General features: G+C 45.4%; 1 protein-coding gene across 6 annotated transcripts in view; it reads right to left on the reverse strand.

Moving 5' to 3' along the window:
* Positions 1-16,487, reverse strand: part of ci (transcriptional activator cubitus interruptus) — a 71,622-nt gene that overhangs the window by 20,164 nt on the left and 34,971 nt on the right. For 5 of the 6 annotated variants that reach the window (XM_022806703.2, XM_022806701.2, XM_022806698.2 and 2 more), the window contains 2 exons: positions 5,660-5,800; positions 3,110-3,321 (listed from right to left, as the gene is read on the reverse strand). In XM_022806703.2, the coding sequence (XP_022662438.1) occupies positions 3,110-3,321; positions 5,660-5,800 (353 nt within the window). The remainder of the gene's footprint in view (positions 1-3,109; positions 3,322-5,659; positions 5,801-16,487) is intronic. The other variant, XM_022806702.2, reaches the window with a different exon arrangement.

Below are 16,487 nucleotides of genomic sequence, written 5' to 3' on the forward strand. Positions count from 1 at the left end.
TTTTGATTCTTCTTTAGTTTCTTCCTGTTTTGCTTGTCTATCAATTGAGCTCAATCCGAATACGTTCAATCATAAGACATCGACAGGCCGACTGAGGACATAAGTCGCAATCAAAGGTTCTTGTATAGACAACTTCATAGCAACAATAGAAAGGTCTTCTTCAAGGTCGCCTTTATACGCAGCAGAGTTCACGGGCACGATTTACAGCTCGGGCGAATTTCATCACCAGAATCTTAGCCAACTAGTATGACGAGTATTCGAGTCGTAGTTGTCACCATCATTATCAAAACAGGCATCTGTCCCTTTTAAAAAGAATCACAAACCTCTTGACAGTAATTGCTACAAAGTGGTATTTGTCTATACCATTCACATCCAAGTCCCCACACGAAACTCTGGAGATTGCTACATCATAGAGTCAGCGAGCGTACGATGCCACTTTTCGAAGCATCGTCAGAACAGCCAGAGAGAGCCAATCCGTAGAAAAGACCAGAAAAACCGCACACATAAAAGCTCAACAAAAAAAAAAAAAAAAAAAAAAACAGCCGAAAATCACAAAATGGGAGAGGGCGGCAAAAAAAGAGGAGCGAAATAACCAATAACAGCGGAAAGGAAGGCACTGCTATTGCCTTTGCCGCGACGATTCCTTTCGGCTTCAGCGGCCGCTTTGTCAGTGTGATCATACGTTGTGTTCCTTTATGTTTCGCTCGGTCACCTTGGCAACGTTCTACTATTGGGTCTTCCTAATCGATGTGGGTATTCTTCTATTTGTATAGTGGATTCCTTCTCCACTTCTTACTCGCTCCCACGTCGCTTTCTACTCTACTGCTACTTTTGATGTCGTACAACAAGATCCAACATGTGTGCATGTGTGTCTATACGTCGGCGTGTTTGTCTATTTGTTTGTGCATTTGTGAACTTGGGTAGGCGACTGTCTGTACACGAGTTACATAGTAGTGCGAACGGCACAGTGGTGGCGGCGGCAAAGATGACATGCTGGCGAAGTGTGAAACTTTTCCTGGTAGCAACATTCATCAAGAATGATGAAGATGGATTCAGAGGAGGCGCCACATCGGAACAGATAGACGACGCTCGAACGAATAGCACACTCAAAGACGAACCGAGGGTCTCACAGACTCACGGATACGCACTTACATATACGAAATCGCCACTGAATCAGCGAACGGTAGAAAAAAAAGACGACTGAAACAACGACGAAAGGTGCCGACGCGAGAAATAAGAGCATCAAAGGTGATAGTAGCAAATGCAGAGGAAAAGTAACAGGAGCATCAACAACAACAACAGCAGCAGCAGCAGCAGCAGCAATATGGCCACTGACAAGTTCCTTGTAGCCAAAGTTCACTGCAGGCCAATCCGCTGGACGTGTGGCGTCGGTTCATCTTACGACTGCGGCTACATACATCGAAGTAGATAAAACGCTCACCATAGCGCTTCAGTTGGCGATTTCTTCGCGAGGTCGAAATCTTTGACGATGATGTCTAACAAGGCTAGATGGTTCAGGAGAGCCTTTTGTTGCCAGGTGCATTTCCTCTTTCTTGTCGTTTATTGAGTTAAATTTATTGGTTTGGGGTAATATCGCCATAACTGACACATATATTAGTGCGTATGCTATACGAACGAAAAGAAGCTCATCTTTTTTCTCGCACGTAATCGACCATTCAGAAAGACTCATAGGATATTTGTCTTATCGAGAATACGGCTACGTCTATGGAACGCATCTGTGGGTTCTCCTCGAAAGACATTTGCCCAGAGCCTGATGCGTGCGCCTGTCTTTCAGAAAATGCCATATTTATCTGGGAGACGCGTATCATACATCCTGTACATGAATGCCTTAGGAATGAGAAAACACGCAATAGATCAGCGTTTTTCCTTTGCTCGTGTAGTGGGGCCGAGGATGAGAACTACGGCCAGCAGTGTTATCAGTGTTTCAAATAAGACTCTTCTCACAAAAGTCTAATAAAACGATAATTGAACGGGTTTATACAGGCCAATCGAAGCCACTAGTAACAGCAGTGCTGACACAAAGGTAGCTCACGAAACAATCAAATATGTATGTTGAGACCATTGAGATTACTGGCTTGCGTGCGTTGGGATTAGCCATAACCCAACGCCGTAATGAACGTTTCTATGACAGCTAAAAGAAAAATCCACGCGTTTCTATGGAACGGGACTATGCAAGCAAACAGTATATTAAACTAGGCATGTTTTTGAATGGACAAGAAGATGGCTCTCAAATATTCCGGTGACGGTCTCTATCGAAGCCGGCGTCTATCCATTATTCTTTTCATGCGCCTGACGATGTCTAACGAACAAAATAAGCGTCAGTAATTGTTTTCTCACACACAGCGTATAATACGTTTGATGCCATTTAATGATTAGAGGCTGTTCGTAGATGTCGTCGCGCGTCGCCATACAAATTAGCTAAACACTTCGTGTTACCAGTAACCACTAATATCAGTAACTCGACAGTCGCGAGCCGATACGGGATGACTGAATTCACGATCGTCTTCATCGTTACTGAACGCGCTTCTAACGGTGATAGCGTGAAAAACAAAACTGGTCGGTGTCGTCATCCGTTGGATAGGTACCGAAAGACTGCTGGGAGTAAAGTCGAACGAAAGCTGCGAATCCGTACTTGGACATAATCAGCTCTTCTGTGACCTAAGAAATGCTTCGACTATCCATTCCATTATCCTGGTTCGTGATAAATAGAAGAAAGTGCCAAACAGATAAGTAGAACTAACTATCTGGTTAAGACTGGGCGCAATAAAACTGGGCCTGTCTTCACGTCGCACGTACAAAACGATGTTGGCTATGCATATCGAATACTGTTATCACAATCTCGTGCCACCCAAGGCTCGCTTTGTCAACTTAGCAAGTTAGAGTTAGCCTAAACTAAGAACAAAGCGCAAATCGCAATAACGAAAACTTGATAAGTAAACATGTTGATTATGGTAAGTCCCTTCACGCTAGTACTAGTACCGGCCTGAAACAAGGAGACAAGAGAAGGGGAATGGGCTACGTTCGACTCGTTTCCCCATGAGAACGCTTCATAGAAATTTCGTATTAAATGTTTTATCCCGACTCTTACCTGAGATGTGTTTTGAGATTTTCCAGTCTCGAGTAGGCTTTTTGACAGCCCTCGAACGTGCACTTGTTGGGTTTCTCGCCCGTGTGACGACGCATATGCACGACAAGCATGTACATGGCCTTAAACGGTTTTTCTTCGCGGGAGCACTCCTGCCATCGGCAAACGTAGGCCTTCTTGTTAGTCTGTATGTGATCCTTTTGTAGATGGTCCACCTAGGAAGATGGGAAACATGAAGACAAGAAAGCAACGTTTTCGTTAGACTGAGACAAGGTTCGATCAGATCAAATTAGCGACACGAACGTTTAGAATATCCTATTTATCAATCGAGCTGTCCAAACAAGTTGCACTATATTTCGTCAAACTGGTCCTTCCTTATTAGAGCCTTCGTATTACAAATTACAGTGGTTTCAACAGTCAACGTAATCCCATAACCATGCATAACTAACCTAAATATGAATAAAAATACTGATCAATTGTTCGAATCCAGAGATAAGATTTAACTAACGAATCTCGCTATAGAATCTGCATCTTCAGCTACGACTGGCATCTTTTACATTATTCATGATGTTCGACTTGAATAACGCTATCGGCAGCTATGCAGCCATCGAAGCCAATCTCGAAAACCCAACGGGTCGAATAAAGGCGCGAGCTAGATCTGCTGAACGATGATTCAATTGTTGAAAATAAGACTGCTAAGGCGGCTTCACTGCTCTGATATTGTGCCGATGCGTTTCTAGTATTGTGCTTATCTCAATGGAAAGGAACGGCTAGTCCACAAATGATCACGAAGATTCTATATATATATCTAGAGGAAGAAGGTGCTTATCCGCTGTTATATCGGTGCTCGAGTCTTGTTGGATGCTGGCTAAAGGTTCAGGAGACAGAGATATCGAGGGTGCGATACTGCACCACACAGAGGAAACAAACGAAAGGTTGGTACTGGGCAGACAAAGGAAGGTCGCACAAGCGCAAACCGCTGGGTGACTGGCGACGCAATATAGTCTCGTAGTTGAGAAGAGCAGAGCCTCCTTCTACCTGTCTTTGTATATTTGAGTTGGCGCTTGCTTATTTATTGAGTTTATGGAACTTGAACGTTCGATCAGTGTCATCTTCATCTTTCCGTTAATTAGATCTTGCAGCGACCAGACCACTACCTGTACACCCTACATGCATTGAAGGAAAGTTTTCCATAAATCCTGATATTTTCTCTCTCTCTCTCTCTCTCTCTCTCTCTCTATATATATATATATATATATATATATATATATATATCAAGAGAGAGGAACTTAACGCATAAGCATACATACACACACGCCGAGATATAGCAGACTTAGACATATTACTACACGGAACAGAACGGTTGATCCGGTAATTCTGTCTTCTATATCCCGCCCTTCGTATATCTAAAGAAAAAAAACCTGCTTCTAGGATGTGGATCAAGAAAACCAATGCAGGCAATATTCAGGTAAGTTTACAAAGAGACGGACTAGCCGAAGTAAACGATTCACCGCGCGCGTTCAAAAAGTCCATCGCCGCCTGCAAGAAACCCGCATACAACGCTTGAAGTGTTCAAAATAGCCGGTAGAACAGCGGATGAGCTTGGTGCCGCACTGCCAGAGCGGCTATTATTTCGCGGCGAAGAAGCGAGCCACGACAGGTTAGGTTGAGATTCGATTACGGTCGCATTAGATTTGCTGACTCCTCAGCCATCAAGTTCTATGCATAGAAAGCTGTCTGGCGGTCCATTCTTCCTCAACGATGATGGCGGCGTCGGCAGTAGCGGGTGCTGATTCTATGATACATGACACAGTGGTAGAGTTTTCGCTGTCTTCATTTTCGCTGTTGATGCAAATGTCTCTGGGTAGTGGTATCGAATTGAATAAGGAGGCAGAGCGAGCGCCCCGCTCACTTCTGTGGCGGCACTCCAGCGGCTGGCACCGCGCGGGCGGCAGCACCCTTTCACAAAATTCGAATCCCGAGACCCCCGAAAAGCGACGGCAGCGGCTAGCTCGTCGCATTGAGCGTCGTCCACGCTTAACAATTAACCTCATCGACTACAATAATCCATTTAATACGGCGCAACCGGCATCGACTCAAGGAAGAAGATCGATCGGCATTTCGATCCACAATGCCATACTATATTGCGACTACTAGCAGATATTTATTCTAGTAAATGTGTTTCTCCTAGATAGCCACTATAGACTCGGGCAAAACGTCTACCAGCTAAATCGATCAACCTCGACGCTAATGGATCTCAACCTAATGGCAGAAGAGAGTCGTTTAACGGACTAGCGGACGTCCACATCTTCCGTGATAACCCCGCGACCGTCAAACGTATAGCAACGTAGACAGCAAATAGGACAGCGAAAAACGCAAGAGTATGGAAATAGTCTTAGTGTTGGGGCCATACGGTCCTTTTCAATCAATGTTTCCAATCTGTCTACTTTCGTTTGCAATTAGCCAGTCTGTCATTGGAAAAAGTCTTCTGGAATATCAGTTTGTCTAGTTTCTAAATCGCTGTTTCCAATAAAGCCATTGCCCGTTACTTGCCAGTTGTTGTTGCGTGTCAAATTGAATGGTGCACTCCCCCCAGTGGCAATTCGTTTCGACGAAGTCCGGCTCGTCCGAATCATCCTTCGACTCTTCCTTGATCTCGGTCTTGATTTCAACGTTCGTACTCGAAACCACATCCTGCAAGGGCGAAAAGATTAGGATACGTTGTATAAGCTAGAGCTTTTTTCCCGTTTCTAAGTTCTCGCCATTCATGAAAAGCCATTGTATCTGTTTGTATTGGTCGTATACACATCTTATTTGTTCGATACACATCCGCAGGCATGCGAGCACTGATACGGATTTCCGATACTATCACAATGATCAGGCAAAAATACGCTTGCTTTTTTTTTTTTTTTTTTTTTTTAATATAGGATCCGTCTAATCACTTCTAATAAAAGCTTTCAATGTAGGACATGATGAGCTCCATTTCATGCGCACTTTATGGGTAGTGTAAGTTACTATACGCCCGCAATTTCCTACAGCGAACCCCCAGATAATGTTGATGGCTCTCCTTTCTTAATATAGGTATATATACGCATTGATGTGCCCATTATTCTGTAACTTTTGTTCGCTACCAGTTTCTGTAGTTCATTCATCGAGCTTTGAAGTCGGCTCACCAATATTTGCTTAACTTCTATGCCTCTGTTTAGTTGTTTCTTAAATCTCATCTTCTTGTCGAAAATGGACTTAGGTATGGCAATTAATACGAATTCGCTTAACGGTGCCGTCCCGGAACAATATAGGCAGATGATTGCTTCGCCCGATGATCCATGCGTTCCAGTGAAGTCTATATGCATCGACCCAGTTTTATTCTGCTGCTTCTTCACTTCGCGTTCGAAAACCCAGTTTACCCCACCCAACTCAAGTTCAACTGTCCCCGATAGCTCCGAACCGTACCTTTGCGAGGAAGGACCCACAGTTCCTCTCGTATCGCTCGTCTTTCGAAACTGCATTCGATGCATTGTTCCATCGGTCAAACAGCCGAGAACGGATCGCTGCAACCTCCCTTCAACTCCCAGCACCCAATAGCAAAGAACCAATTCCGTTTCTCAGCATCATCAAAGAATTTTACTGTACACAAAAACGAGTAAATAGGACCACGAAATCGACGTCACCGAATCGACCTGAACAACGAACTTCGGTGCCGTGGCTATGGCGGCAGCTCAGCCGGAGGAAGCGACAACCTTTGAAAAAGCAAATAGCCATACAAATATTGGTCCGCCTCTTTCGTCTCCCCCAGCGGTTTCTTTCACTGTTGCTTCGGCGACCCTCTATATTAAATGTGTTCTTCGAGGAGCGCGTGCGATGTGGTGAAATTGTTTTATTCCACAATGTCGTTTTCAGCCACACTATACACATATATGTACAATGCAGGCCACGAAGGGGGTCGGCAGCGTCTTGACCGTGACCAGCTTTGCGTCGGTAGATTCGTCGCTGTCCACGAATGCACGAGAATGCGTCGAGATTGGCTGATGCTGCCGATGCTGATAGTCCAGTTTCCTTCCTGCATCTAGCTATCGAAGTGCGACCGATTCAGCCGCCGAGAGCTGAAGCCGCTCTTCGGAGTGGCTTTTCGTCGATGCCTCACCGGGTGGTGCACCAGCGGGAGGCCTTCTTCGTTCTGCTTCGTTTTCTTTTTTTTTGCCAGCACCAACTTCATCATCATCACCATCAACCTCCGCGGTTTTGGCAGTGCTGCTTGTCGAAGCAATGGAATGAAAGGAAACTTTTCTATCCGCGGCAGCGTATTTGTGCTGCGCACTATCGCCGTATCTTCCGAGCCTTTTCTTTCCTCTATCGTTGAGTCGCTGACTTACTTTGTCGCTAGAGTCTTGAGACTCGCCGCGTCTTTAACATCTCTGGTAACAGGAACAGTACCAGCTTGCTTCGTTATGCCTGCTCTACTATCAGCCGTCCTTTGTGAGTTGCTCAGAGATCTATAATGGTGGCTATAGTCAGAAATGCTGGCGAGCAGCGGGCAATGCCGAGCAGGTAGGCAGGCGGCCGATTACTTAGGCATCTCTACTCTGGTTGTTGTGTGTCCCCCACGCTACTGTCGACAAAGATGTCTTCACTTAGGTGGCGTGGCAGCGATACCAGCCCTGCTGCTAGTGTGGGTATACATGTTAAGGAAGATTTCGACGAGATTTCGCCAATTTACTTAGTTAGCCAACGTTCACGTGATTCTGGTTGGTGATAGCCATATAGATCGATCGCAAGATGAACGCCGAACGGGCGTATTTGTTCGGATGCTAGAGCCGAGGCGTGTCATGAACAAGGATCAATTTGCTACTTTCGGCTGTACGCGAAAAAAAAAAGGAGAGAAGATCCTGGAGAAATAAAGCCTGAAGACGCTACTATGATCGGATACTGTAAGATCCTCTTGAAGAAATTAGCCGGTCCTTATAGCGTAAACTATTTACATATGCTGATGTGTCAGCGTTTGCTAATTGCAGATAGTGTGTCACGTAAGAAATCGTGAGACGTGAATCGAACACAAAAAATAATGAATGTAAGCTTGCATGTTTTGGGTGATCTTGTTCTGGTATCGTCTATTGGGTGTTGTTTCGTCTGTTAACAGGAATGAACTTCAATGTCGGATGATAATCAACAGCAGTCTAATACGTAGTAAGCGGCAGGTCTGAAGATCGTCGAAGAGCGACGCCTGTCTGTCGGCACCGGTAATTTAGTGTACAGAAATATAGTTCCGCTTTCTCGCCGGAAATGATCGCCTCGAACCAGCAGTGTCAACCTATGTCTGCAATCATTCCAAAAGCGCTGGTCGATTCGGAAGGCCTAAGTGTGGAAAATCTTTTCCATGAATGGCTGTCTTAGACGCAGCTGTCTCTACTACAACTATTGCCACAACATAGACACATCGACAATTTGCGAAAATCAGGTAAAAAGGTAGGCGTACTTCCGCGTTGGAGAATAGGAAACGGTGAGACGTTTATCCGGGAACGCGTTCCCAAACGAAACTAATTCAGTAGAGGAAAAGGGAATATGAATAGGTTGAAAGCAGGGGGTCGATGTAGTTGAAATCAGACACGCCATACTGCCGTAGTTACTTTCTATCGCCCGTTTTTACACCACGTCTGCTATCTGCAGAAGTTCCGGTGAAAGTCATTGGTTCTGCTAAATATGTTTATAGACAATAGGGGCACGATCGTTCTACATTAGCTTCTGTTCAAACAGAAGAGAGCACATTCAGCAAAGCTAATTTCCGTAGGGATATATTCGAAATGGGGCGGATACCCATATAGTAACACCCGACATGGTGCGACTTACATTTGAGGAAAGCCAGGATTACAAGCAACAAATTCACCATAAAAGACCATTGTTTTCGTGAAACGGCCAAACGTTTTTGACCCGACGTTTTTGAAGACGACCAAAAGGAGCGTATTTATTTATGTATGTGTTATATTTCTGAATTTTAGGGTGCTCGACTTATCCAAAAAGTTACAACTGGACTATTTACATAGAATAGAAGTTATTGTCGAATCGCAATGAACTTAGTAACAGACGGTCGTATTCCATTAGTAAACATGTGCCAACAGCCTATACGGTAACCTTTATCAATTTCCATTAACCTAAATTACTTTCTCCTGCGGGTTCGCATGTTGAAATGTTACTGTCGTTGTGAGTATAAGTCTATACGGTACTCGGTTAGTTATCTGAAGCTCCCAGCTGGAGACCAGAGGCTGTTGCACGACTTGGCAACGTTTTTAGGTTTTCACGAACTTCAAACTATCTGCCACTCACATATACTTCAGCTGAATGCGATTTAACGATTTATATCTAAAATACTCTATAATAATTGTTTTGCTCAATATGAAGCATCAGGGGCAATTCCCCTTTCTTAGGAGTACAAATTGCCGCTTCATAGGCATAGAAATGTTGCGTTTCTCTTTATGCTATACAAACCCATCGTACATTACCGGAAAAAAAAAAGCACGAATGTTCACTCTGCGCGAAAACCGAGCTTAAAAAAATCGATCGTCACGGTATTGCCAGCATATTCATAGTAGAGGCGCAACTCTGTCAGAAAGGCCAGCTACAAAAAGGGGTCGCCAGAGGTCGTCACCATCTCAAGGGGTTGGGAGCATCGTAAAACTGCTGGGTGCTGATAAGTATTATCTGATACCATTGGCTTATTGCGATTCACAGCTACCAAAAGCCACCAGTCTTCTAAGCTTGGCCACAAACTCAAGTATGTGGTAAACTGTGTCCTAACTGGGTGAGCGATTGAGGTAAACTTCGCTGCCGTTCGTTGTACAAGTGAGCCACAAAATCGAACACGGCTACTGATTTGTGCGGTAGTCCGGTTCGGGCGCGCCCAAAACGTAGTAGTACGGGCGACTCAGCAGCAGATTAGCTAACAGCGGCAATGGCAGCAGCAGCAGCAGCAGCAGCAGCAGTAATATCAATCGCAGATACGGCAATGGCCTGAACAGCAGAAACGAAAGTTTACTGTCTTTTTCACAGAGGTCCGTCTGCAGCGCTGCCGCCTCAACCAACACCATTGGCTACCGGCGGTAAAATGTTGGCAAGCAAAAAAAATAGAAAAGTCCAGGGAGAGAAGCTTAAGACTCCACCGGTTCGAGCACCAGTGAGCCAGGAATATCGGCAGTGGCAGCGGCAGCAGTAACGGCTGCAAGCCTCTGTAGCCGTAAAAGCAATAGTCCATCAAGCGCAGGAAAATCCATAAAACCGCATTTACGACCAAAACAAAATAAAGAGACTGATGCGTTAGCTACTTCTTCTGCAGGTCAAATTTGCCGCCACCATCACTAGTGAGGGCTGTCGGTCGCTGAGCGAAGTTTCTACGACGTACATTTTCTGGTTGCGTTACGCTTCAAATGGCCGACTTCTGTAGTTGGCTTCTGAATAGGTTTCTATAGATACTAAAAACTTGGTGGACATAATAAACATATCTAGAAGGGGTGAACCCCGCCACTGCTGGGGTATCGTCGCTAATCGCGAGGTGCAGCAGCCCACAGCATCCTTGTGTTACCCAAGCGTATGTAGATACTTTGACTAGGCGTGCTGGATTCTTGGCCTTCAGTGCCTCGAGAGGGTAACGTTTCAAAGATAGGCTCGCATCGGTTGTTTGCGTAGACGCGTGTTCATATTTGCAAATACATATGTCTGCATTATACAGCTGAAAAAAGCATGTCTAAATGATTTTACGCTGCGTTTTCATTAATTTGTGTCGTAACGTGAAATAATACCAGATAAGTCGTGAGATATGAATGGATCACACGTTATATGTAGTTTCGTTAATGTGCAGTGAGTACATATACAAGTTCTTTCCACCAGATTCTGCTTGTGTTCCGACTTTCGGAACGACTATCATGAGGATCCGAGTGTGAGGTGAGCAGACGCAAACTTCAGCCGCCACAGTCCTCCGAGTCAAATGACGTGATTGCTCGATGCTTCGTTCATGGCGTTTATCTCAATCAACGCCTCCTCGAGATCGTGTTGCTCCTTGTCCGTCTCAGATTTACTGTGGAAGTACATCAGACGCCATGATCGAGACACGCATTGGATTTAGAAGGTAATGACTTCGCCTTTACTGTCGCCGCCAAAGACATGATTCCGCTCGAGTTGTCAGCATCCACAAGCAGCCAATCCCAAGGAGTCTGTCCTAGTAGACGCTGCCAGAGATGCTGGAGCTGTAGAGATTCTTGTGCACTCAGATAGAATCATTCTTCTCCCGCTCTTGTCCCAAATGAAATTTTTCTATGACCAAGGATCAGTGGCTTTTGCATTTGATCAGATTGCTTATCGTGTCTGCCTTTCGATCGTATCACACGCAGTTAGAAAGGTGATACGGCTGTATCACTGTAGCTGCAGAAAGCGTATAATCGATCATTGTTTGGTTCTTTATGCGAAGTCGCCGACGCCATAAATCATCCGCGAACAACTACATATGTGTGTTTATTTACAAAGACTTACTGCACAATGACAAATACATTTATATATGTAATATTGAAACGTTATAGGTCGGCATCATCAGCCTCAGAATTCACTTGGTTAGCTTTCTTTCACATAACGGACAGAATCGCTATCGCTTGCGTTAGCCTTGTCTAGCTAGTTCCTCACCACAATGCCTTCGTGTTTTTCGTCTGCTCTTTAGATTGGCTATATTTAGTACAGAATGGGGTGTCCTGCTGGTTTGCGATACCTTTGCTGGCTTTCTCCTTTCGATCTCCAAATCCTTCGTCTTCAGGATGCAGTGTCATGCTCATTCACACGTCACGCTCGCGCATATATCTAAATGTAGCACAAAAGTGTGCGAAGTTCACGAGTACAGAGTTTCAATATCTATTGATGAGCGAGGTGCGATCTAAGAGAAGGGGCTGTATATCTTCTACGTCGCGCGAAACGAGGACGAATGCAAAAAGGCGTCAAGACTCGAGAGCATAATGGCGCTCCGCTGGTCATTAGACGCCGGTAGAGAAGGCCTGCGCCCAAGTTCTCAGTAACTACAATGGCACCTTAGCACAAATGCGAATGAATACAACTAGAAGGCAATAAAAGGCCGTGGCAGAAAAGGAACTTGAAAAGAATCATAGTCTTCACCAATGTAGACGTACTGCAACGATTGCTAGTAACTCTGCCACATAGAAACGCTAGGACAGAGAAAGAGGTAAAGCAGTATACACGAAGCTGTAGCTAGTGATATTCAGTTGACTATTTCCTCCCTACAGCGTTTGTCTGGAGACAGGTAAGGCGAGATATCGCGCGTTCGCTTCGTTGCTAGCTACTGCAACGGGTGTTCGTTCAATCAACATCACTCGCTTGAATCGGACCGGACACGAACATACAACGAGTGGAGATCGCCTGCCGACGAACTCCTGTAGCTCTATAGTTGATTTGACTATGGTGTACTTCTTTGAAGTCCTCCAGGAAGGCGTGGCACGATGTGGCACCGTGCTGCATAACCCCCGAGTAGCGCCGGACGCTACTTAGGCAGTACCTATAGTACAGCGGGCTCCATCACCTTTGTTACGCAGAGCCTAAAAATAGCTATCCTATGTGTATCATAATTTAGATGTTAGATGTCGAAATTGGTGAGGCGTCTACTGTGGTTGCTGCGGGCTCGGAATGACAAGTAACGCAAAAAGAAACACGAGAAGAAGGTGGACGTTACTTAAAGCCACCGGCGACATTTCTAAGCTGATACAATATCTATGGTGCATCTCGCGGCGGGTGTATCGTGCAGTCAGTCGTACGAGACACATGACAACAATACAAACGCAATGTATGTAGGTACTCCATTTGCTTTTCAAGGCTGTTACTTGCTGCTTTGTTTCCTTCTTCGTTACCTGCACATGTGGTACCCGCAGACCACGTCACAGCAGGACCGTTGCTAGGGGCGAAGAGGTTTCTTGGTTTACTCTACTCTCAGCTTTTTGCTCTCTATCTCGTGCCTTCCTGGGCGCCTACGTGTAACAGTTCGACAAAGTCCATCATGTATTGCGAATACCGCACGCTACGGTTCTGTATAGAATAACGACACCAATAGCAAGCTACCACGATACATAGATATGTAGAGCTTAGCCATACGTTAAATGCTGCAAAATCCACGGCCTTTGGCAGCTACTCGGGATAAACAGTACACTGGAATTGTCAACTTATTGACGACGGTAACCCCTTGCCAACCTATCTGTTGACCATTGTCGTCGTAGCAGTCGACGCGGTAAGTGTAACAACAATGGTACTAGTAAGAATTTTGTCAAGGCCAAACAAGCAAAATAGCGCCAAGATAAGGTTCGTTTTCGGCTTCATATCAATTGAGTCCTACCGGGTTGTCATCCTTATTGCGCTAGCTATTAAATGGTAGGTCCCTTCATGTTTAAAGACACTGCTGATTGAATATGTACGTATTTGCACTGATCTGGCAGCTCAGTCACTCCCTTACATCAAGCTTTAGTGGACTTTCAGCCTGCTATATTATCATGTGAATATAAGCCACAGTTGGCAGCTGCTACAATTGGCCACCCAGAAAAAGCAAATGGACACTCAATAAGCGAGCCAAATCGACAACAATTGGCGTACAAAGTCAGAAACGAAGCCGTAATAACACCAATGACACTACACACAAATATCAGAGCAAAAAAATGAAGCAACATAAATAATCAAAATGAAGCGGTACAGACGACGATGATAATAAAGATGTCTCGCCGAGATCGCATACGACCAGGCAAACAGCGTCAGGTAACACCCTAGCGTTAGCCTGCTTTGCTTTTGGTATCACCTCATCGCTTTGGTCACAGTAATACCGGCAGGAGCGTCGAAGGAGGCCGAAAAAAGCAATCAGTGTCAACAGTCGCCACGGGTGAAAGTGCTGAGCGGGTTGATCATAGTTATCGTTGGCGGCGGTGCAGACAACGGCAGCAGCAGAGGAAGCCGCAAAAACGGCAGCGGCCGCAACAACAGACTAACATCGAAGCAGTAGATTTCAGGCAAATAGTAATGTCGCTACCATCATTGTGTCGGTCAGCTGGAGGCCTGCGGCGTGGATATAAGAAAAACGACGGGAAAAAATGAAGACATCTGACGCGACTACATAAGAAATTGAAGGTAAGAGCTATGTTGAAGTAATAATAATAACAACAACAACAACAACATGAGGTACAACAGTCCTTAGCTAAAGGACAACTGTCCGGGCAACAGCTTTAGCGGAGAGCTTTTGCGTAGAGATTTCGGATCGGGCAAAGAATGGCTTCGAAAACCTCATGGTTACTAAGACCCTCGTAGCCCTGTAGTGCTGGCAGCCATTACTACTACTAGTCGTGATGCCATCTGGTAGGAAGACACAGAATCAGAGTGAACAGTGAATCCCTTCGCGCGCGTCCGCTTCCTCCACATAGGCTTCGACTACTGCTCCTGCTCTCGCTGACTCGTGAGGATAAATGGATATCCATATAGGCTGAGATATGTAAGTGTGTAGGTATGTTTTCGTACATGCGTACATATAATGTATGGCTGTGTGTATGTGCACGCGTGTGTGTGTGTGGATAGCCTCACTCTCAACGCATGAGCGACGAAACGCTCACACACGCAAACGGATAGTATTAGATAGCTTCACGATCTTCAGGGCGGGATGCGAAGTCATTTACGGAGAACGCTCGCAAGCCGCCAGCGCGGGCCAAAAAGAACAAGATGAGGAGAAAAAACCACGCAGAAACAGCAGCATGGGCTGTTTGCCTGCCTGTCTGTCTGATCAGCCGACTAAAGACCACAGTAGAAATAGAAATACAGAGGCGGGCAGGCAACAAAAATAAGGCGACGTGAAGAGCCTCCAAAGAGTACCGCGCACCGGAGCAAACGCGGCCTCGGCCTGAGCGGGTCCGTTTCTGTTACCCAAAGAGGTTATGGACGAGATTGGGTCGGCCAGAACCAGCGACGGCAATCGCGGCGGCCGCTGCGTCCGGCAACCGGCGATCAGGACGCTGCTGCTGGTGCCGAAAATGACTTCATCTTAGACTTCACGGAACGCCTCACGTCTCAATCACGACGACCAGGACAACAGCAGCCCATTACGAGAACGGCGATGACGTTGCTGCTCTTAAAGGTAGGAACGAAATAGTAACGAGCAGTAAGTCAACGAAAAAAAGGACCAATGAAAAAAGACAGGATGAAAGTCCAAAGAAGGACTGAAAGCTAAGATGTTTTTGGGACGAACATCGCTGAAGAGCGACGATGGATGAAGCTTTGGCTTGTTCTCTCCGTCTCTCAATAACATATACACCCTATCTTACATTTTTTCTATATAAGCTCTCTTAGGCTGCGCAGACTATTATGAGGTACCGAGTTGCAGTGGCTTCAGGCGGTGAGCCGAGGAACAACAGCGAGCGAGGAAATAGAAAAGTCAGCCAGCCAACAACCTACGCGGTTACACATGTTTATTTCACGGCAGCAGAAGCGGTCGCCGTAATAGGGGCACAAGCGGCGCAAGCGCCTGATTAAAATTCACGTCGGCAACTTCAATCTCCCGTGTAGATTCAACCCGGCTATTGCCTACCGGTCGATCAACTAGCATGTATGAATATACACATACATACAAAAGAATATAGTAAAACAATATGCTCACAAGTATAGCGGATCGTGTACGAACATAACTGTTATAAGCGTAAGATCCAACGATCCAACCGAAGGATTTTAATTCGCCCAAGAGGGCTAAACAAGGAGCCTAAAAGTAGGTAAGCGATAGCACAGGCTAAAGCGGCCAGCGATTAAGCCTGTTGTCTGACCTCTGTAGAATTTCCTTATCGTATATCGAGGCACACTACGTGGTGATCAAATCTTGAAAATTGTGGATGCCTGTATTGGCTATTGATATGCACGAACGAAATGTATTCGGTAGCATTACACAGAACGGATTGTTCTGCGATAGTGGAATTCTGCGTACCGCCATTGAACTGCCTCTTAAATTCGGCCATCTAGAAGAGTCCGCTGACATTGCGTAGCGATCGTAGACTTGTTCAATAACTTCTTTATTACCAACGTGCCAGAATTTGCCGCCTTCGACCTAAAGCAGGCCTAGCAAAAGAGAGAAGGACGAATTCTTTGAACTACAATCATCTGGTGGCTTCTGCTACCGAATGATAGACGATCTGAATATGATAGGCAGATTCAAGAGTGCGGTAGAGAAGGTCGCCGTGACATTGAGTATCTTCGTCTGTGTCAAAGCGCTTGTTGGCTATGTGTATGTGTTACTTTGAACAAGTATAGACGCCGTACATCCTCTTCATGTATAACGGAGGAAGCTATTTACACCTACCTAGAAACGGACAAATAGGCCGTAGTAAAAAGG

Source organism: Varroa destructor, unplaced genomic scaffold (assembly GCF_002443255.2).
Source record: "Varroa destructor unplaced genomic scaffold, Vdes_3.0 BEIS01000005.1, whole genome shotgun sequence".
NCBI classification, from domain to species: domain Eukaryota; kingdom Metazoa; phylum Arthropoda; class Arachnida; order Mesostigmata; family Varroidae; genus Varroa; species Varroa destructor.